Source organism: Meriones unguiculatus, chromosome 20 (assembly GCF_030254825.1).
Source record: "Meriones unguiculatus strain TT.TT164.6M chromosome 20, Bangor_MerUng_6.1, whole genome shotgun sequence".
NCBI lineage: Eukaryota > Metazoa > Chordata > Mammalia > Rodentia > Muridae > Meriones > Meriones unguiculatus.
In genome coordinates, this window is record NC_083367.1 from 54821599 (window position 1) to 54845771 (window position 24173).

Sequence of the window (24173 nt, forward strand, 5' to 3'; positions counted from 1 at the left end):
AGCAAGGGGAACCCCCCTCCATTGCTGGTGGGAATACAAACATGTACAACTACTGTGGTAATCAATCTGAAGATTTCTCAGAAAACTGGGAATAGAACTACCTCAAGATACAGCTATACCACTCCTGGACAAATACCCAAAGATGCTCCACCAAACCACAACTACGTTCATAGCAACTTTATTTGTAATAACTAAAAACTGGAAACAACCTAGATGTCCCTCAACTGAAGAACAGATAAAGAAAATGTGGTACATTTACACAATAGAATACTAGTTAGCTATTAGAAACAAAGACATCATGCAGTTTTCAGGCAAATGGATAGAAAGATCACCCTGAGTGAGGTAACCCAGACCCAGAAAGACGGGTATGGTAGGCATTCACTTATAAGTAGATATTAGCCATAAAGTACAAGATAATCATGCTACAATCCACAGACCCAAAGAAGCCAAGGAGGGCCCAAAGGAGGATAATTGAATCTCACCCAGAAGAGGAAATAAAATAGACATCTGAAATAGAGGGAGGGAATTGGGTGGGAAAGAGGGTGGATAACAGGGTTAGAAATCAGATATGGGGATAGTCATAGGTGGGAGAGTTAAGGGTGGGGAGGACTGGGAAAAAGAATGAAAATCGGTGGTGGCAGCGGTAGTAGGGGGAAATCTCTGGGATAGGGGAAGCTCCAGGGAGTCTATGGGGTTGACCCTAGTTCAGACTCCTAGCAGCGGGGTGGGTTAAGGAGCCTGGAGTTGCCACCTCCTGTAGCCAGGTGGGACTTCCAGTGGAGGGAGGGGGACAACAACCCACCCATAAAACTTTTGACCCAAAATGTGTCTTGCCTATAAGAAGTGTGGGTGTAAAGATGGAGCAGAGATTGAGGTAATGGAAAACCAATGACTGGCCCAACTTGGGATCCCCCCAATGGGAGAGAGCCAACCGTTGTCACTATTAATGATATTATTATTAGTGTTTAGGCATCCTGCTTCTGGGTTACCTGTTATATGATGTGTCACCTGGCAGGCGTGGTTCAGCTGTGCAAGCTATACATGGACCCGCCTCATATCTTTCTCTCTTGCACTTGCTCTCTCCTACTCTCTCCCCTTTCTCTGTCAGAGCGTCCCCTTCCCTCCCCCTATCATGTCTTTCTCTCTCTCCTCTCTCTCTCCATCTCCATCCAATAAACCTCTTTCATATAATAATTGTTGTGCACATCATCACTTCAACGCTTACATTTCTTTAGGGAAAGTGACCTCCTTCTCATCCTCATGCATTCTGTCCTGGACTAGCTTTTGTCCTGCTGTGTAGAAACATGTGTATAAGGGTGACCTAATTATCTACACATACTTCCTGTCCCTATAAATACTTCTTTATTTCCTCTCATAAGACCAAATGTTCTTCTGTTATTTTGTTTGCTGTTTTGTTGGTTTTTCCCCCAAGACAAGGCATCACTAGGTAACTCTCGCTGTCCTGAAACTCACTTGTGTAGGCCAGGATTGCCTGCCTCTTCCTCTGGAGTTCTGGGATTAAAGGCATCTTTACAACTTCCTGAGTTTCCAAATTGGTGCTTAGTGCATTGCATCCATGCTGTGTTTGACAATGGGAAATCCATGCCACACTGCAGAAGAGTTCTGTAAAGAATGTTTTCTAGTTTCTGGGATTCCCAGTGCCTGCTTTTCACCCTGGCTTTGTCTCTGATCAAACCCTGACCTGGATAGGAACTTTGAGTCAGTCTACTCTGTGAGAGCCTGTTCTGCTCTTATGTTGTGGAGTCTGATTAGGCTGATTAGACTGGGCAAACTGGCTGGATTAAAAGGAAAGTAAGAAGCTAGTTCATTAGGGTGAGGTTATGTATGGCAAGATTTAAACTGGGTGGGGGTGGGGATTCATGAACGTTCTGAATCTTTTTAAAATTGGTGCTTTGTGCCAGGCATTGTAGCACACATTCAACTCCAATACTGGGACAGCAGAGGCAGATCTCTGTGGGTTCAAGGCAAGCCTGGATTACCTACTAAAACCTGGTCTCAAAAAAAAAAAAAAAAGAAAAAGAAAAAGAAAAAGAAAAATGTTTGTTGCTGTTGTTGGGGTTATTTTGGTATTTTGTTTATTAGGATGCCTTTTTGCTTTCATTTTGACCTTAATGTATATTATAGTGTAATTGTGCCAAGACAGATGTATCACTTGCCTCTCTTTTCTGGATCTGTGTCAGCAACAAGTCTGGCTTCTGTAGCCCCTGAGGCGCTGCCCTTCGTTCAATACTCAGTTTAATCATTTCTGAGCAAAGGTCCTTGCATTTTTATTTTGCACTGGGCCCCAGAAATTATATAACTGGTTTTGATCAGCAAAGTCAATTGTAAACTGAATAGTGAATAAAGCCTGTGTTTTGTTTGCTCTACAGGGAAAAAATGGCAGTTGCTGTGCTCCAACCACAGCTCACAGCTCCCTGTTTTACTTTGTCATTCATTTCCTTTAATCCTGCATCAACTGGGCTGTGTGCTGGAAACTGCCTGCCTGGTTTCCCCTATTAGAGACAATGGCCTTTCAGCCACTTGGAGTGGGAGAACAGGCTCTTTGCCTCTTCTGGAAGTTTGGGAAACTGGCTTGGTTCTGTGATTCATCAGAAATAAGAAAAACAAACACTGTAAATGGAGAACTTGGAAAACAGGTGGGCACCGTCTCCCCATCCAAGAGAATGAGTTTAAGAGGAAATTTGTTTATGGGACGAGGCTTTAAAAGGCGACCTGGAGAATTTAGCACAGATGTAAATAAACAACTCTTCCTTGGATTGCATTAGTCTTCAGAATAAATATATTAACCAGCTTCAGTCAACTTCTGCCTAGAATCTGACCTTGACAAGACCCAGCGCCTGCTGGTTGCTGCTCCTGTCCCTCCCCCTAACATAGCAGGCAGTTTTCTCTCAGGCCAGCCTACATCCTTAAGGACAGCCCAAGAAGAGAAGGTAAGCAGAAGCCTATTGGATTCTTCAGCGCAGCAGGACTGACCCATTGAAAATCCCAGGGCAGTCAGTAGACACCAGCCTTGTTTTTCTATGCTATAATCATCCATTCCTCTGTAACAACCCCTGCTCCAGGAGTAGGCGGTGATTTGTGCCTCTGCAGAAATAGCCCAAGTCTGTATTCACCTCCCTTTATATGTAGACAGAAACTGACACATCTGCCCAGACCCCATGGAACTTGTTAAGCCACAGCAAGCGTGTGGAAGAAAAGCATGGCTCCCTGGGTCCTCCCTCCTGACCTGAGGATTTGGTTTTTCCCTGTCTTCTATCTTTCCCTTTGTCCTTATCCTGCCCTAGCTTTCTTTATGAAGCATTTCCAGAGTGTGATTTAAGTAATTATTTATCCTTAAATACCTTATTACAGATTGCATAGAAAGAAGACCAGCAAGACAGGGGTTAAAGTGATACTTAGAGTATACTGAGTGTGCCTTTCATAGTGCTTGAAAGGAGTTTTAAGGAAAAAATAATTTTGCCTCACCAGCTTTGGCAGACTAAGCCAGCCGTGCTCAAAAATCATTATTTTTTTTTCAATTGCTGCTAAATCACATACAACTTTGTAAGTGGCAGTATTTATTTTATAACTTAAGAAAAGTTCCTTGAAGAAGCAAGCTAAATGACTTTCCCGGTTATGAGAAAAGCTGTTCTGGTTGCTTTATAAATGTCGAGGTCTTTTGACTCTATAGAGTGGCACTATTCTTTTTACTTCGCAGACAAGAAAACCGAATTTCAGAATGGATTAGCTCAGATGCAAACACACCCACATATAGATCTGTATGGTTTCAAATCCATGCTTTTTCTCTTCTGCCATTCTTTTTCCTGTTATTTTCTATGTCTGGGATTAGATTGTAGGGGAGTATTTTAGACCCTTTACAGTCTCCCCTTTTATTGCAAGGAAGGAGACATGAAGCATTTGATATGTAAAGATATTGGGGGGGGATCCATCCATCAAATAGCCTCTGGCGGTTCACATAACACAATCTTTCAGAGTCATCCTTAACTTTCATGAAGTGTTTACCATATGCAGGCTGTTCTAGACTCTTCTCATTATGTCCTATTTCACCTTCACCCCGGCACTTTAAGGTAGTCCCGCTGTTTCCTCAGATTTATACACAAGCGAAGAAACAGATTTCGAGATAAGGGACAGAGTAAGACTAAAACGAACCAGGCCATCCCACATGTCCTCACCCACTCATGAGAAGAGTGGGTGGCTTTGGGCCCCAGTTGCAACATAATGATTAAATTTTATTGTGATAAACACCTTTCCCATAAAAGTTTGCAGGTCTAATTACTTCTTGAAATCAAACCTAAGAAAATAGGAGTACTGGGGGTAAGGCTCTATTACATATTAATTTTGGCTAGTAGTCTCTGTTGTTGGATATATGCATTCATTCAAGCTTAGCTGTTTAGAGGGGCATATATTTCCTGCCAAATCGCTACTGAACTCTCATCTGCCCAGACCAGTATATGAAAATCAGATGTGTGAGAAAAGGAAAGAGATTCCCTTGCATGGGTCTGAAGCCTGGAGCTCAGCCATTTGTTAAGTGAAGATAATCTTCCTTGGATAATAACAAGGGGTAAAAACAAGTACTTTATTTGGCTGTCGTAAGGGTAATAATAATAATAATTGTCAGATGCTCAGTATTATGCCCCCAAAAATATCAAATAAGAATCACATACTAATAATGTTGTTATTGATGTAATTTTTCATTTTATAAATATAGGTACAATAAGGTAACTGTAATTAGAAAAAAATTGGTAAGCCAAAAAATGTATATAGTACATCTAACCTGGTGAACCTCTTAGCCTAGAAGAGTATACCTCAACATGCTCAAAACACATACATTGGCTTGCAGTTAGGCAAAGTTTATAATAAAGTGTTAAATATCTTCCGTGATTTATTGAGCACTACACTGAAGAGACAAGGAGCGGTGTTGTCTTCATGCCAACATAGAAGTGGGAAATCATAAACTGAGGATTGTGTGCGCTAAGCGACAGAGTTTCTCAGCTGTTGCTGCTTGACAGATGCGGGGGACATGTTGCTAATGTTGGCTTCCCTGATAGGAGGAAGCGGCACATCTTGTTCAATGTCAGAACTCAAGTAATACTTTTGAAAGTACTCCTATGGAAACCCTTATCTGTGACTTCTGGAAATTAGAAAGAGATCATCACAGCAATATTTTTAATTGTTTTCTTTTGTTTAAAGGAGGTCTTAGTCCTGAAGAGCTGGCAATGTGCTACTGGGTTGTAAAACAGGCGTTATTCACCTGTTCCTAAGAGATGTAAAGTAACAGATGGCATATGTAGGTCTATGGTTTTAGCTGTATCTTTTCTCCTGTGCCATTCTCTTTCCCCCACTTTGTCTTCTATGGTTTGGGTTACTTTTCTTTTGAAAAAAATATATATAGATTCTTTATATTTCTCTTTTTCTGTTGTAAGAGAGAGGCTCTGAAGTTTTTAGGCAGGGAGCTTCTTGAGAGCAGTACACCGTGACTGATATTTGATTTGGGTTAGTGAATGTGGATAAGATGCAGTCACCATGCTGGATTCTAAAAGTTTTTTTTTTTATTTTTTATTTTAAAGCAGATTGTTGAAACAGAAGATGTTAGTGCTAAGGATAAGATTTGCATGTTTTGGGGCTGGAGAAATGGCTCACTTGCTGGGTGTGTGTCCTATAATTCCAGCTCCAGGGAGATTTGATGCTCTGCCCTCCATAGGCACCGAGCTTACGTACACACACAGACACACAGACACACAGACGCACACACACACACACACACACACATTATTAAAAATAAAGAAAGAAAGAAATAAAGTGAAAAGAACTGCATCTCCTAAGCTTCTGCATTGGATCATCAAACAAACGAGTGGCCGGGAATGAGGCACCTGGAATTCCAGCATCGTCTTCCCCAGGTTTGATTCCAGCATGTAGTGATAGGCTCCCACGCTTGTGCTGGGGTCATCCGCGTCATCTAAAGTGCCCTTAGGAAGGAAAGCAAGCAAAGACACTATCACCAATAATCCCTTCCCTTCTTTGAATTATTCAGACCTAATCCTGTTGGTCTAATGGTGCCGATAGACAGTTGCCCTTAGATAAGATACTTAATCTCACCACGACTCAAGTAAAGAATGTCTTATAATCAGCTTGAATGTGGCTTTTGCCACGCTAGATTGTGTAACTGCTAATAGAATAATAATCCCAAAGCAGGAATTCCTATAATTTTAAAGCATTTCTTGTCAGTGGTCTATTAATAACTTGTGTGTCTGCTCTCCACAACTGAAATTTTGCAACATTGACCTCACCCTGATTTCAGTGATAACCAGGCAAGACTGTATAATAGAAGTAGAAACAACTATGCAGTTGTGCGACCCGGGCCTTTCTTCCCACAGTGGCTCTTAAAGGGAAGTGTTCATAATAAGCTGCTCTTGGCAATATGGGTGTTGGTTTATATACTTTACTCCCAGACAACTTAATCTTTAAGAAGCAGCGTAGGTGACGGGTAGAAATGAAATCCCCCTTCAGCTTGGTTGTAGGAAACAGTGCTAGGCAGCACACACAAGCTCTGGAATGGCCTTCGGGCCTCCTTCAGCAAGCTCTGGAGTGGCCTTCGGGCCTCCTCCAATATCCCGCGGCCTCGGAGTCCCAGGATGGTAGGCAATAGCCACATTGTGAGATTGAGCAAACAGCTGTCAGCATCAGACAGCAGCAAATGTATAGCTTTGAATGCCATAACACTAACACACTGCTCCTGAAATATTTATGTTGGCCTTTTACATATCCTAGGGGAAATCCATCCAGAAGCCTGCAAGCCATATATATTCTCTCTCTTTAGAAATTTCCATGAAAAATGATAAATTACATTTACATTGAGAGCCCTTTCCTGCTCCTAAGTAAATTCCACATGTATATAAATCAGGCATTATTTTCCTAACTTCTCTTCCTCAAAGGCACTTGAAATTTACAGGGCCAGAAAAAATAAAGGCTTCCTTTTATCTTCAAACCAGATAGAGTGCAGAACTCTCCACTTTCTCCTAGCCAGGCTACAAAGCCTACTGTCCTGCTGCCCCATCTCTTCTCTAAGTGATAAGAGCATTTATAAAGGGGAAGGGTCCCCAACAGTCTGATTATCTTCTTCAGCAGCAGCTGCTCTGTAAAGACAAAGCCTGTCCGTTCAGCTCAGGGGGCAAAAGGGGGGGGGCGCACAATAGCCAATAATCCCAGCACGCAGGAGGCAGAAGCAGGTGGATTTCTGTGCATTCAAGGCCAACCTAGTCTATAGTGAGTTCCAGGACAGCCAGGACTACTTAGCAAGACCCTGTCTAAGAGAGAGAGAGAGAGAGAGAGAGAGAGGGGTAGAGGAAGGCAGAGGGGAAGAGGAACAGAAGAAAAGTGACAAAGTTTGCTCTTCTCTGATTCAAACTCCTGCCCTTGAGCACACACAGAAAAGCATCTGCTGTAGGTGGGCCCAGGTTTCCTCTGTGCCTTACACTTGATGGCACTGAGCAGGAACTCTCAGCCACTTATTGGACAAGTGACTATCCAGCCCTGGGTTGCTGAAATTTTTCCCTCTTTAAATTTCTAAGACAACATTTTGCTGTTTTCATTTTTCTCTCAAAGCATTTAATTGTATCGATCACAGAAAGTTTCAGAGCTTACTGGAATATGTAAATGGCTAGGAACCACGATTGTTCTAACATACAGAGCTGCCTAAGTGGTCCACAACATTATGAACTGGAAGGCTGCACGCTGGATGGAGAATTAATATTTACAGTAAGGACTTCAAATAATCAGCATTTGGGGAAATTAGAACTAGCTTATCAGTAGATTATAAATCATTCTTCAATTGTATATATTCTTGGACCCTAAGAAAAATCTATACTCTTCAAAAAGCACACACTGGAATCATATGATCACGTGAGCTTCCTCAGTCTGAAACTTGACTGGTTTTGATCCTGGGATTAAGTATTGGCAAGATGCCCAATGGGGAGCCAGCTACACCTTCCTGACTTCCAAACTAAGGATCTACTTTTTTGCTCATTAATGAGTCAATGGGCAAAATTTTAACTTGCACATGATTTGCTTACTTCAGTATTGCCCAAGATTCGAATGTCCTCATGTTCTCCTAGAGGCCCCCTCGTGCCCCCCGTTAGTACTCACTCTGGTGGAGGCTACTGCTTCCTGAACACTCTTCATGATGAACTCCTTGGTGATCCTTCGGGAGGGCAACTCGTTGAAGAGAGAGTTGATGAGTGCCACCTTAGCGGCATCCCGCCTGGCCTCAGCTCTGCTTAAGCAGCACTTGGGAAGGAAGGAGAAAGAGGCAGTTATTACAGAAGCCGGCATCTTACCATTTCAACACTGCTGCAGCAGCGGACCGCGGCCCTTTCCCTCTTACGCATTTACACGGGCTCTGGACTCAGACTGGTGGTGTTCAACTCTTCGCTGTAAGACACTGAACTGATTATTTTCTCTGTGCCTCAGTGTAAAATAACAGGGTTGAAGCTGAAACTGATTACTTGAGATGGAGAAGGTACCAAGCATGATCATGGTACAGGACACATTGCCATGCTCCATACATGTCATATACATTTTACATCATGACATTGGTCAGAATGTGTAAGTTAGTGCAAGGGTACTGTTGTCTACTACTGCTTTTAACTTTTCCAGCATTAGTTCCCCACCTTTGCTTCTAGAAATAGTCCCTGATTTTCTTGAGGATTCCCCTTTACATTTTCCTCGTATAGTTTGGGTGGGAATAAAAAACATTTGGCTTTCCCAGAGTTAGGGGGCCACAGAGAATCTGTGCTCAGTAACTCTTTCAGTTGTTTGGTGTTTTTTTTTTCTTCCAAGTTTGGCACAATGACGACCCCCTGAAATCTCAGCAGTTTAAAGGCTGAAGCAGGAAGGTAATGATTTTAATGCTAACCTAGGCTAGCGAGGGAGTGTGGGGCTTTAGCTTAGTTGTAGAGTATGTGCTTAGTATGCACAAGGGTCTGGGTTTGAATCCCAATACTGTAAGATATTTTTCCAGTGCTTCCAATGTAGTATTAGTCTCCGTCCCCCTAGCCTGCTTCCCTTGTTCAAATGAGCTTGCCTGTATGTCTTTCTTTCATTCTTTCCTCTATGTGTTGGGACCAGTAAGCAGGCACTTCTATGGCCAGCCCCCAAGGGACCTAATAGACCGGTTATCAGGCATTTGTGAAGACACCCTGACCACCTGGAATTATCTGCGCATGCCCTGGATCACCCTATAAGAGAACTGGAGCCCTCCCCTCTCTCTCTCTCTCTTCTTCCTCTTCCGCTCTCTGACTCTCCTCTCTCTCTCTCTCTCCCTCCCTCTCTCCCTCACCCCCTTCCCCTAATAAACCTCCCACGTGGAACCGATCTCGTGGTGTGATTTGTGGACCCGCGTGTAACCTCCACAGGCGCACGTTTCCATGCACGTTTCCTAACACTATGTCTCTTTTTCTAATACTTAAAAGTTCCCATTCTTCAGGTTCTCTTTTGGTGCAGAGTTTTGGTGTTCAGATAGAGGCAGAAGCCCTTTGACAACTAGAGTGTGATCATTAGAGATTTCAAGGTGTGATGACCATTCTCCAAGAGACTCCTGTGAGCACTGAGCTATAGACACCAAGGTTTCTAGTGGGAAACTAGTCTCATGAGGAAAAGCTCAGACCCAGGACAAAGCCCAGGCAACCTGGGCTTGTAAGAGCTAGTCCACCTGAGCTTTGGTGGCCATTTCCCTCATGCACAGCTTCTACTACCTAATATGTGAGGCTTTCAGAAACAACGATGCCTGGTGTGTAAGGAGAGGGAAAGTACCAATGGACACACTTCATTTTTCAGTTTTACAGTCACAGATTTTCTATTCCCCCAACACAAAACCCCCAAATGCCTCCGTGTGCTTTCGCCACTCTACCCTGTATAACCTTTCTGCCCTGTCCCCAGGCACTTAAACCCTTGTATCATTTAGAGCTCTGTCTCTCCTTCCCCTTCCACAAACGCAATCTGAATGCTTAAGATCAGACTCCTCTTCTCCAAACCTTCCAAATAGTAGGGATGTTATAGTGTAACAATCTTGTAGGTAACAACGGATCAATTATTTAGACCCCTGTCCAAACTTTTGGGCTTGGATAGCTGTAAACTTCTTCAACAGTCTTTACAGCGTCGAAGCCAGAATCAGTGTTTTGAGATGCTTGTGTACAGTCAGGGCGCGGAGAAGGTAGCAATTACAAGAACTTTTAAAACAACGGGGCAAGATTGTGTGTGTGTGTGTGTGTGTGTGTGAGAGAGAGAGAGAGAGAGAGAGAGAGAGAGAGAGAGAGGGAAAAAGAGAGAGAATGTTGTGCCCGAATCACGATACCCCAAAAGACCACCACCAGGAGCCGAGTCCATTGCAAACCACATGAGGATCTTTTATTACAAATTACAAGCTGCAGCTTGGGCTCACACCCTCCCCACCCCCACCCCCACCCCCCACCCCCCACCGCCAAAGAGGTGAGAGCCTTGAGAGCCCCAACTCAGGTTAGTTGGGTGATTTAAAGATTCTGGTCCCTCCCAGCATGCCCAAGGCAGGGGCGATTCCTGCCTGGCAAGCATCTATTGGTCAAAATGCTGCATTTTGAATTGATTGGCTATAGGAAGGTCCCCAAACCATTGTTGATCTGGTGTTCCTCCCTAGGGGAATAGGCCAGTTTCCTAGCAACTGCATCTCTGGTGAGTGGGGAAGGAATGCAGTAAAGCAGGTTCTTCCTGTCAGGGCACTACTAGAACTTTCCAGCCACCTAGTTCAGGCCTTAAATACAAATAATAGCTGCTGATTTTTAATCTTTTGGTCTCTCAAGAAGAAGAGAAGGAGGGAGGGAAGGAGGAAGAAAGTTTAAAGCTTCCAGCTTATGGTGATATTGTAAGATGGTGGAAACTTTAGGAAATGGAGCCTTGTGGAAGAGAAAGTTAAGTCATGCCCCAGAAGAAAATATTGGGACCCCAGCACTTCTTTCTCTTTTTGCCTTCTGATTGCCAAACATGTATGCTCTCTGCTCTGATGTTCTGATTCACTACAGGCCCCAACACAGAAGAGCCAATTGACCATGGACTTTCTGAGACTGTATAGACCTTTGAGACCAATAAGCAAATGAACTTTTACTCTCTTAAAGTAGATTCTCTCAGATATTTGGTATAGGGAAGGGAAATGACCAACACACCTTTAAATGAACAGAGCTGAAGCTCTAAAATGTATGTAAAAAAAAAATTGTGTGGAGGGGTGGAGGGGTGGTCTCTTTAGTGTTCGGTGACAGGCAAGGAGGTTTTTGCTATAGCTTTAGGCAGAAAGCCTTCCAAACTTTACACATCTTCCAAGATCTAGGCTGCTTGTATTAAATCAGACAGTTTCTGAATAGGTAGCTTTATTTTGTGCTGTAGATTTGGCTAGGAATGTACAGGACCATAAGGTCTGAGTCAGTTTTCCTTCAGTGATGCCTAAATGCTGCCTTCTTTCAGGAAGCTCTGCCTACCACGCTCAGGCCAGGCTGAAGGCACTGACCTTACTGCACCATAGTTGTTTGCTGGCCTTTGCCTGCTGTCTCCTACCTGAATGCCTGGATTGTTACATAGCTTTCTTTGTGTCCCTACCCTATTATGTAATTGTGATGTAATTTTCTTTGCATCCCTGCCTTATTATGATTTACTGCATGAATAACAGGCCGAAATATAGGACACTCAGTAACAAATCAATAAAACACCTGATAAAATGCACAAGAAATTCTTTCAAGAATAAATAATATATATATATATACTTATTTTTAAAAAGTACCATTCCTATATACTTTATGTGGTATTATAATCCAGCAATATTAAAATGTTTTAAGCCTGGGCTAAAATTCATAAGGGTAAGTGGCTATTATGTTTAGACTCTGGTATGAGCATTTTTGCCAACGTATAGGATATGTTTACTATTCTTTGAAAAGTCAGCTCCCCATTAAAAAGCAAAGGTTTTGCCAATATTAAGCAACTGTAACAGCAGTTCATTTTAATAGCAATTTGGCTTTACAAAATCTACAACAGAGCTTTGGGATTTTAGAATTTAGGAAATAAAATTCAGATCAGAGCACTCTCAAGAAACATCTTTCTGTCTAAATAATAGAAATTTAAGCCAACATTCAGAGCGAGGGAGAGAGAGAGATGGAGTAAACACTACATACTTAAAAGACGCTATCTATTTAAGTAAGAGCCACTAAGTACTAGATCAAAGGCAGCATGAACATTTACAGCCTTATGGTACTGCCTCACAGATCAAAGTACAGGCAGGCAGGCAGGCAGGCAACAGACAGAGCCTTTACCAGGGAAGCATGGAAAAAGAAGGTGGGAGACTCAGCTAATATCAGGAAGTGAAATCAGATACCTGTCTTTACTTATTTTATTGTTTTGGCATACTTTTTTTTTTCTCTTCCAATGGGGAGAAAGTGTACTTGTTAATAAGTACATAAAATAAAATCAGTTCTGAGCCATCAAAAAAAAAAACTTGTCTTCCTATTTTTTATATTTCTGAGAGACAACTATTTTAGAATGTCTATAATGTTAGCTGCTCTCTTTTGACACTGCAAATCGAAGCCAGGAACCCCCGCCTGTTTTGCTTTGGAGAGCTGTAAGAACCTTTCACCCATAAGAATTTGCTCTTGGGAAAGTGAGTTACTCAATGGCAGTCTGTTTGGGGTGTCAACATCACAGTCTGGGTGCTCCTGTAAGAACAGGCACTTTCAGAATCACCACCAAGCAGTGGGAACTATTGGAAGAAAATAAAATATGGCAAGTAACTTGGTGGGGAGGGGGAAGGTTATTGTTTTCCAACCTGGTTATCAAGGACATCAGATGGGGATTAAATGAAGTATGACGTTATTTCAAAGCAGCTTTCTACTAGAATTAGATTTCCCTGTATGGTTTATATTCTTGCTACTTTCCCTCCAGACCTCATCATAAATACAGATCTGTAAACTGTACCTTATGTTGCCGACCATTCTTACTTGTTAACACAGAGAGACAGCTTCCATCTTTTGCACTCTGTGAAAGTTCTGAGTTTGAATATGCAACAGTCAAGATCTTCAGCTAAGTCAGCTGTGGACTTCTGAAGCATGTAAAAGCAGATGCTTTGTGAGTGGCCTGCAGACCCCACTCGGCTTCTTGTTTTGCTGCTCAGCTGCCTTTTATTTGTTGGTTGATTGTAAACCATTATAATCATTAATGCCTTCTAAAACTAAAGTAAAAACAAACAGAAACTCTTCACCCTGATAACCCTCCCCCTCCACAAACAAAACAAAACAACAAAACAAACAACAAACCCCACAGAATGTGGCCTTGCCTAGGAAAGTTATTGAAAAGCAATGGTAGGCTAAAACATACCCTCAGGGATCCACCCCTTTTCCCAGCATTCATATCTTCACCCCAGTATTAGTCAATGGAACATGGCAGAAGTGACTGTACTTTTCTAATATTGGTTCATTAAAAAAACAAAACAAACAAAAAAAAAAAACAAAACCCTGTGGCTTCCAACCTGGTCCTGTTTGTGTTTTCCCTGATTACCTGTGTCAGTAAAAATGAGATGATATATGTGAGCAGCCCTATGGAAAGGCACACGTGGCCAAGAAAAACCACCTTTTGTCAGTAGTCTGGAAGGGGACCCAATCCAGTCTTCAGATGACAGCCTCTCATCTAACAGCCTGACTGTTACCTCCAGCAGACAGTCAGCCAGAAATACCCAGATAAATGGATTCCAGGGTCCTGAATATGTTTGTAAGTTTTGAGGTAGCTTTTTATGCAGCAAAAGATAGCCATTGCAGAGGCTTTGCTTGTGTGAGATAATAAGTATTTTCTTAGCCTACTACTCTTGGAGAGAACTCAAGAGCAGCGATCTTATAGTTGACCCTGAGTGTTTAGGAACTGCGCTAAGCATTTTTATGGTTAATATCATGTCTAGTTATTACAACTATCCTATGAGGTTGGTTTTATTATTACTCTTATTTTGCAAAGGTTATGCATCCCAAGGTCATGTGACTTAAAAAGTAAACAAAGATTCTCCCTCAAGTATGTCTGACCAGTAGGTTATTTTGTACTTCACAGGAAGGCTAATCCAAATTTATCTAAGACTAGCCCAAATTTATACACTATTCCTTAAACCCATATAGCACTCCAGACAGACTTCTTGCTTGATATTCCATTGGTATATCTTTGACAGAAGATTCCAAACTTGACTTTACTAAAAAAAGAAGAGAAAGAGGAAGAGGAGGAAGAAGAGGAAAAGGAGAAGGAAGAGAAGGAGAGGAAGAGGAAATAGAGAAAGAAAATGCAGTACATTGTAACACAAATCTAGCTTATTGGAGAGGGCAATGTGCTGATGGTCACCTTAATGTCTTTTTTCCTATTTTCTGCTTTTCTAAACTGCAGAGGAAGGGCAGAGATAGAAGGCTCAGCGATGATATGATCAGAGAATATGAATCATTTTGTCTCTGCTGGACAAACTCTCACAGATACTATGTGGTTAGTTAAGTGCTGTGTAGAATATGAGTATTGATCAACAGTTTTAAGAAGTGTTTGGTAATCTTCAAGAGTAAAAGTCATTTTCATTAAAGTTTACAAATTCTACTGGATAAGAAATTTTCCCCAAAGCTTTTGGCTTTGTATTTTATTTTGGAGTTTAGATCATCAGCTAGTCTTCAGAGCCCACAGATGACTCAATGAAGAGCCCCACTGAACCTACCCTAAAACTCAAGTTCAGTACAACAAAACCTTTAATGTTTACGTTGCTTAGCTGGCAAGCTGTTAAATATGTATATTTTCAGGTTCTAAACGGATTGAGTCAAAATAACTTTAGATGGGTGAGTCACAGGGAACAGTATGCATGTATATGTCCGGGGTAGGAGGCACAAATTTCAGGCACATGTGTACTATGGAACACACCTGGAGGACCATCTTTGGGAGAATGAGTCTAGAAGTAAGCCGAAAATTTGGGGAGTTGGTTCTTTCCTTCTATAATGGGTCCTAGAGATTCAACGTCAGGCAAGCAGTTTTACCTGTTGAGCCATCTTGCTGGCTTGCCTTCCATCTTATTTTTTTGGGGACAGGATCTTTCAATGAACTCATGACCAGTTAGTTAGATTGGCTGGCCAGCAAGCTCGAGGGCCCAGTGCTGGGCTCATAGGCTCATGTTTCCAAGCTGGGGTTTTTTATGTGGGTCCTGGGGATCAAACTTTTACCCTTATGTTTATATAGCAAACACTTTATCAACCGTCCCAGCTCCCCAGCTCCCAGATACACATTTTAATAAGCCTTCCAGGTGATTCTGAAGTCTCATTCTTAGAAGAATGCTATGTCTGCCTGTTTCTGCCTATTTCATTTCTAACTGACAAAGGCAGAATCAGGTTTTTTAAAGCCTGAGACTTACAATATTTCATGAACTTCACTTAAGAAAAGCAGTGTAAGATTCCAAGTACAGTATGTTGACATTACGCTTTCAGTCATCCTATGCAGAAGAAGCTTTCTTGTCTTCATATTAAATCCTCCTTTGTGAACATAGAGCAATGTTAATTTCTCAGTGGAGGAAGTGTTTCTGCGTAAGAATCAATCAAAGCTATATCCAGGTTAAAAGTTCTTTGATAGCCCTTCTAAAAGTTGCTGTTCTTTTCTAAATTACTTTGATGTTCTGCTTTTCTTCTCAGCAGTGTTTATTTCTTCTGTGTTAAGCAACACAATGTCAACATACAATTAAGATTAATTTGTGGCTTTGGAAATCAACCTGGCGCTTTCTCAGAAAATTAGGAATAGTACTACCTCAAGATCCAGCTATACATCTCCTAGGCATATATCCAAAATATGGTCAAGTATACAACAAGGACATTTGCTTAACCATGTTTGTAGCAGCTTTATTTGTAATAGTCAGATTCTGGAAACAACCCAAATGTCCCTCAACTGAGGAACGGATACAGAAATTACAGTACCTTTACACAATGGAATACTACTCAGCAATTAAAAACAAGGAAATCATGAAATTTGCAGGCAAATGGTGGCATCTAGAAAAGATCATCCTGAGTGAGGTATCTCAGAAGCATACACACATGGTATATACTCACTTATAAGTGGATATTAGACATATAGGATAAACATACTAAAATCTATATACCTAAAGAAGCTAAGCAATATGATGCTCAATCCTCATTCAGAAAGGTAAATGGGATGGACAGTGGAAGAGGGAGAAAACTGGGAACAGGACAGGAGCCAGCCACAGAGGGCCTCTGAAAGACTCTATACAACAGGGTATCAAAGCAGATGCTGTGGCTCATAACCAAACTTTGGGCAGAGTGCAGGGAATCTTATGAAAGTAGTGGGGATAGAAAGACCTGGAGGGGACAGGAGCCACAAGAAGAACAACAGTGCCAAAAAATCTGGGCACAGGGGTCTTTTTTGAGACTAATACTCCAACCAAGAACCATGCATGGAGATAACCTAGAACCCCTGCACAGATGTAGCCCATGGCAGCTGAGTCTCCAAGTGGGTTTCCTAGTGAGGGGAACAGAGACTGTCTCAGATATGAACTCAGTGGCTGGCTCTTTGATCACCTCCCCCTGAGGGGGGAACAGCCTTACCAGGCCACAGAGGAAAACAATGCAGCCAGTCCTTATGAGACCTGATAAGCTAGGGTCAGATGGAAGGGGAAGAGGACCTCTCCTATCAGTGGACTGGGGGAGGGGCATGGGAGGAGAAGAGGGAGGAAGAGAGGGGTTGGGGAATGAGATACAGCTGGGATACAAAGTGAATAAATTGTAATAAATAAAAAAATAAAAAGGAAAAAGTTTTAAAAAAGATTAGTTTGTAGGTTGTTCATAAATCAAATGATAGCTAGTCATGTTTGTTTTTTTTTTTAATAACAAAGAAGTTTTTAAAATAACTAATAATGTTTGGGAATGACAGGCAAATTTTAAGTGTAAATGGCTAACAAGAAATTAGTGTCATTTTTTAAATAATTTATAAAACACTTAAAAACTGTTTATAGGCATTTTCCTTATAGAACGTCTTCTTGTCATTTTGAAACAATTCAGAATGAAGAGTAACTTTCATAGTATGTATCAATGGATTATTTTTCATCCATAACTTGTTTTAGAAAATAAGCAGGGTGCACGTGGTGAGTCACCATTTTCATACCCAAGGTTTTATTGAACATATATCCTGTGTATGGTAGGTTCTGTTGGAAAACATGTGGAAAGATACCGAGATAAAGGACCTAACTTTTAAAACTTATTCATCCATGTGCTTTAAAGACTAAGAAATCTATAGAGCCGAACTACGTACTCTCGACTTAGTGACTATGGATGGCAGCTGAAGTTTTTGAATAACTGTAATATGTCAGCAAGTATTACAGACCCTAAGATCATGAGAATTCAAGTTAAAGATGCATTTTTGCTGGGGTTGAGGACAGATCAGTGTTTAGGCAGGACTCTCACTCAACAGTACATTGTACCCAAGGGATTCTCCCACAGTAAGATTTTTGCAAATGACAAAATAAACTGACTGTGAGAGGTGAGAATGTTTGTTCTAATCTTAAATGTTGTAATGTCTGTCTTTCAAGTGGTTGAAAACATTGTGGCTTTGCAACTTGTAGTCCAAGTTTCTGCAAGTAACTTGAAGAGTTTGTGTGCGTGGCCTGTGGGCTCTGGTCAGTGTCACCAACACCTCAGTTTCATCATGACAGTGAGCAAGCCTTCGACAAAAAGAATTCCACAAGCCAGGCCCTGCTTCTTTCAGTTTTTTACTGCTTTGACCTCCATGGCCAGAGCATGAACATTTGCATGTGTGCCAATATGTTTGGATGTGGGTGTATTAGCATCTGCCCTTTCCAGACGATAATGGGAAAGGGGCAATCTTTGAGCCTCCACCACTCAGGTCATCTCTGCAGGTCAGGCTGGAGGCAAGCATGTAGAACAATTCAGAGCTCTGTGTATACTAAGAACAGGGTTTTTGCCAGATGTGGGGGAGGGGACCGGTTTGAGAGTCCAGTACTCAAGAAAAATTCACAAATTCCTGTCAACTTAGAGGAATATTTTAGGCATATGGTGGGTCAAAATGTTATTTTCGTAATGTAAACCACCTGCCCCCTCCTCATTTGCCTCTGCTTGAAACGCTATCCGACACATGTACCTAGACCAGTCCCTGGTAGCCATTATAACTCTAAATTGTATTGTGTTCCTTTAGGATTCGTTTCCTCCCTCCTTTTCTCTCTCTCTCCCTCCCTCCCTCCCTTTCTCCTTCCCTCTCTCCCATCCTTTCTTCCTTTTTTTCTTTCCTCTCTCTCTTCATCTTTTTTTCCGAGTTAAGGTGAAGACAAGAAGAATTAATCAAAGCTCAATTTTTTTGGCTTATTAGGAAGCTAAAGAGAAGGATGGCCCAGCAGTTAAGGATGCTCACTACTCTTCCAGAGGACCCATGTTTGGTTCCCATCCCTGCCATCAGATGGCTCACAACCATCTGTAACTCCGCTTCCAACACCTGCCTCTGACCTCAGAGTGTACCTGCACACCCATGGCGTCCCTTCACACAGACATACACACAAACATGTACATAAAAAATAATTATTTTTAAAAAATGGCTTTTTGTCTGTTTGTTTTTCAAGACAGGGTTTCTCTGTCTTGGCTGTCCTATACTCACTTTGTAGACCAGGCTGGCCTTGAATTCACAAAGATCCCTGTGCCTCTGCCTCCCAGAAAAAAAGAAAAAAATCTTATTTATTATAGTAGCTTTGGTGTAAATGGATTACATGAGAGGGATATGAAGAAGTCCTGGAGAAAAAGACAATCTTCCCTGCTCAGTAGCTTAGTAAGACTTTTATGTGCCTACAGTGTATGACAAGGGCTGTAAGACTCCTGTGGAGATATCCTGACATCCTTGTTTTACCGTGGGGCCTTCTATAAGCTTTGCTTTCTCTATATGCTACTGTTCTCTCTGGAGGGTCAGACATTTCTCTATTCACTTTGTTTAATAAGAAAAGTACCAGATTAGAATCAAGGAAGAAGGCTAAGGAATAAAGGGTCTTATTAAAATAATACACACTTCCAAGTTGTATGCAAGTCGTTAAAGTCTGAGGATTAGTTGACAGGCCTTCCGTTAGTTATGACAGGATGTTTTTATGTGCGGATTTCCACCAGGAAATACCTCCTTAAGGACTTGTTATACTGCACGGTGTGTGGCGCATCTAAGCCTAGTACTTAAGGCAGGAAAACACCAAGGATTGCTTCAGACAGAAATATTTAGGATTAAAGCAGCATCGATCCTGGACAATGGTCTCATTTTATGGGAGGAACTTCACTTCTATTTGGAGAATGGAGTGTTAAGGGGAGGGCTTATTTTATTACTAGCAAAAAAGCACTGCAGTTCTGTGTAGAGAGTGTGAGTTGAACAAATATCCTCTCAGTCATGGGGAAAACCTCAGTTTTATAAACTGATTTTACTGTGATTCACATATACCTTTACTTTCTTGGATTTTGAGAAGACTCATGCAATTCATGTAAATAGAAGACGTGTTTCTGTGTCTGATTATACAGGTGAAGTGTGCTTATCACCTTAAGTAAAAAATTCCACACAGCATTCCACACTCCTATTTTCCTTGTATTCAGTACAATCCTTTTAATAGTAGTTTTCCTAGCTGGGCGCGGGGGCACATGCCTTTCATCCCAGCATTCAGGGAGGCAGAGGCAGGTGGATTGCTGTGAGTTCGAGGCCAGCCTGGTCTACAAAGCAAGTACAGAATATCCAAGGCTGCACAGATCAACCCTGTCTTGAAAAACCACACAACAAAAAGCAGTTTTTCTAGGTAGTTTCATAAAAAATGACTTTGAAAAGCAGAGAAGCAAAATAATTAAAGTCCATTAAATGAAGAGAAAGAGCCTTACACTAACAAGTCTGCTCTGAGTGTTCTCACTTTGGCTTCCTACTGTACAGCCCATTGCACAACAGCGGATATGAGTTAAACATGGGTCAAGGGAGTCAATCAAGAATCTGTGGGCAGAGATACCGAATGTTTTCAACCTCACGAAACTGCCATTATACAAGTAGTCTAACAATCACACTGTAGCATTGAACACCTATGCATATTTTCTATGAAAAACTTAACAGTATCATCCAAATAGTTAAGAAAGATATAACATAATAAGTTAAACATCCTACGTTTCAAACGTATCAAACTATCACATCAATGTTTTCCATTTTTCTTTAATCATAATTTACATATGTTTTCCTAAAGGTAAGAATCCTTAATTCCAAATTATCCTAGCCAATTCTACACAGAAGACCACATTATGTCATTAAAAAAAATGGATCACAAAATTTTAAATAAAAATATAAAATAAGGTACTACCGTGTCCTTTTTAGTTTAGAAACAAAACCAGCTGCTGGCCCAATGAGTGGCTTTCCTTCTGAATTCACAAGGAGGGGCTGAAAGATGAGCGGGCACTTTGTTTTTATGGTAAAATGTGGAAAATGCTGCTGTTTTTCCATAGTTTTGATGTGTGGCAAGGGAAGACCTAGGCCACTCCCCGCAAATGGCATCATGAAACTATACTCAGAATGCACAAATGTCTATTTAATGCTTATAATATTTGATACTTTATTTGGTGAAAAGAAACAGTGTCAATGTGTTCCAGTATAACTTGGGAAAACTTTTGTGTCAGTTATTTTGTTTATTGTGTAGCGTTTTAATAATAATGCCATATTTCCACTTCTATAGTATATTAATTTATGAAGGTCTAATCTAAAAGGCAAGACTACAGTGCTTGCTTTCTCTCCATCCCTCCCCCATTTATTTGGATTCTTATTGAAGGAGGATTTGTGGTGTCAAGAAAATTCCTTAATTAGCCTTCCTGGATACAAGCTTCCCATTTACTCCAATGAAAGGCGCTTTGCATAAAAAGTGTTAGTTTTTGTCCATCAAAGCCTTGAACAGCTTCTCTTTGACTAGCCAGAGAACGAAAGACCATTCTGAATACCACCATTTTAAAGAATGAATGAGTAAAATTTCTTACAGCTTTCATGAAATTGCTGAAAGCCGAGGGATTACTTCTTTAACCCAACTCATACTCTAGTATTTTCCATAACTTGGCACCACTCAAGATGATGTCCACAGCACAGCAAGAAGCCTACTCTGACATAGTGGTTTCTCCATGTTTCAGCACAGGGTCTTGTTATTAATAATCCATCATGAGATGATTTGTAATGCACAGGGGTGGCATTTGGTTATGTGAAAGGGCATAGCAGAAGGAAGCATATAGGCTCTTGCAGGCCAGCTGCTGGTAAACATGGTTAAATGTTATATGGTGAAAACAAACAAACAAAAAAGCCAAAAACAACCACTTAGGATCGGTTTTGAACTGACAAAGAAAAAGTGTATGATATCATCTCTAGAGAAATTTTTATTCCTCTTCTTTTTTCCTGATTTTTCTTCCCCCAATCAGATTTTGGAGGGACAAACAGGTTAAGGGACTAAATTTGATTGCCAACCACCCAAACACAGTTCAGAATGTATTTGATTCAGGAAGTTCTGGATCTTTTAAAGCAAAGATGTTAACAACCCCCCTGAGAACCTTAAACTATGATGATTTAAACATAAGGAAACAGAGACCTTGAGATGATCAGAGAAGTCACCCAGAGGCCTCCCTGCTGAAGAATTTTTATTTTTATTTTCATTTTAAGACCACAAGGAGGATGTTGGATCCATCACCTATGGGAAGTCCTATCATTTGAGTCAAAATTTATGAGGCAATAGGGAAAGTTATAAGTCTAGGGCTAGTTAAAACAGAAACAAGATCATTAGACTTTTTAGATATATCCTTTATATACACTTTATATGACAAATGTATTCCATTTTAGATAGATTATAATGAGTGCATTTATTGACTATAGACATAATGCAGGCTGGAGAGATGGCTCAGAGGTTAAGAGCACTGACTGCTCTGCCAGAGGTCTGGGGTTCAAATCCCAGCACCCACATGGCAGCTCACTGCAACTCCAGTTCCAGAGGAATATGACACCCTCACACAGACATACACCAAGGCACATAAAATGAAAATAAATTAAAAAAAAAAACAAATATAATGCAGGCCTGGGTATAAGTTGAGCCATCATTGGTTATTCATGACCATAAAATCCAGAGAGAATGAAGGGGTCCTTGATCAATTATTTCACATTGATCCACTTTCAGTGCTTTAGCCATGGATGTAAACAAGATAGTGTTGGCTCATTTCAGGGTTACTGAGGTTTTGTAGCCCCACCTTGAAAAGTTAAGTGGGATATCTTTGTAGATTATTGATTACATACAAGCATAACAACATAACATCATTCTTGGGGTTTGTTATTCATTAATTTGGGTATTGAGTCAACAAAATTTTTAGGCTGTTACTTTGTGAAACAGCACACCATCTCTGAGGTATTTCTATTTTATCACACACATGGGTTACCTTAGCATAGGCATTAATAGAGAAGCAAGTAACTGCTTTGGGAAATCTGAAGAGGTAGATTGTTTCCAGCGGAGGATACAGAGAATATACACGGAGAACATTTTTGTCTCCATTTAGGTCTCCATGGAGACCTAGAAGGGGGCCAGAATCACTGATGCGTAGGTCACAGTGTGAATATGGGGATGAATGGAAGAGATCAGAGTGTGGGATGAGAACATCAAGTGTCAGAAAAGGGATTCCAGGAGATAAAGCCTGGAGGAGAACTAGACCAGCTGAATAGTTTATTGCTGTAGAGGGATTTAGACTTCAATAAGATAATGGCAACCACCAGTTTTCCTTCCTACTCAAGGTTTTTCTTTGGAAATTATTTTAGAGAGGAGTTACAAAGATAATATACTTTTGACTAGCCAAAAAAAAAATGCTACATGTTTTTGTGGGTTTTAAAAAGTTTTAAATTTATTTTTTTAATGTGCACGTGTGTGTGTTTGTATATGTGTGTGGTGTGTGTGTGTGTGTGTGTGTGTGTGTGTGTGTGTGTGTGTGTGTGTAGGGGCTCTCAGAGGCCAGAGCTATCATATCCCTTTGAGATGGAGTTATAGGTGATTGTGAGCCACTTGAGGATTCGGGGAATTGAACTTAAGTCCTTTGCAGTAGCAGTACCGGCTCTTAACCACATTTCCAGTTCTACAGACCCCTTGTGTTTTTTTAAACATAATAATATTTTGTAGTATGCTTGTATTACACTCCTATGAGTGCATGGCTTGTCTCTTAAGTAGTGAGACACATATCTTTTTAAAATTTTTATTTTGTTTTTTATTAATCAGGAATTCCAAAGATGTCTTTCTTATTTATCTTTTCAATGAACTATCTTTTCGATTGTCGTTTTATTAACCAAGTTTGCTATGGTTTGATCCGTTTCAATGTCAGTGACCTTAAAGTTTTCCCAAAAGCCACCTATACACTCAATAAATTCAGCACAGTTAAAAACAACAGATTAAGGGATAAATGCAACATCAAAACAAAACAAAAAAAATCTTCAACACACCGTTTAAGCAGAATTCCCTCCTCAGGCTTACTCTGCCCACAATTTCCAGAGTCTACTCTTGCTTGTCTTTCTTGGCCAGTGGCTAAAGATAAAATCAAGCTTTCATCCCAAATTCCCACCTTTCCAACTCCCAGCTGTTTTTATGTCCTTTCCCACTCTCTAATAACCACATTGTCCAGGTGTTCCACAGCACAGATGTTCATGGCTCACACACCTCCTGGAGCTCTTGGTCTTCACTTCATTTCGTTCTAAAGCATCTTTATGCTGCCATCAGAGCAGTCTTTCAAAACCATCCATGAATATATTGCTCACATTCAGGATTCTGATTTTACTTAACACAGAACCTATACTCCTCTGCAAGACAGGATGGCCACGTGCCTAAGTGTCATCTTCCATGAGTCCTTTCCACACTTACACTTTGATCATCCTAAACGTTCTTGTGGTTTCCTCTCTTGGGGTCCCTTTCCCCACTCCATTCCTTGTTCTGAGAACACTTTATCTTTCCCAGCTGGTTCAGACACCTTCAACCGTATACCTCAGCTTTCAATTCCACAGTAATTTCTAAAATCTACACAGCATATGTTTGCTAATCTGTTTATTAAATTTTACCTTTTTTGGGCCAGTGAGATGGCTCA

At 41.0% G+C, this 24173-nt stretch overlaps 1 protein-coding gene across 1 annotated transcript in view; it reads right to left on the minus strand.

Moving 5' to 3' along the window:
- Positions 1-24173, minus strand: part of Lix1 (limb and CNS expressed 1) — a 52811-nt gene that overhangs the window by 7431 nt on the left and 21207 nt on the right. The window contains exons 3-4 of the mRNA XM_021654954.2: positions 8164-8304; positions 5892-5987 (exon numbers count right to left, since the gene is read on the minus strand). Of these exons, the coding sequence (XP_021510629.1) occupies positions 5892-5987; positions 8164-8304 (237 nt within the window). The remainder of the gene's footprint in view (positions 1-5891; positions 5988-8163; positions 8305-24173) is intronic.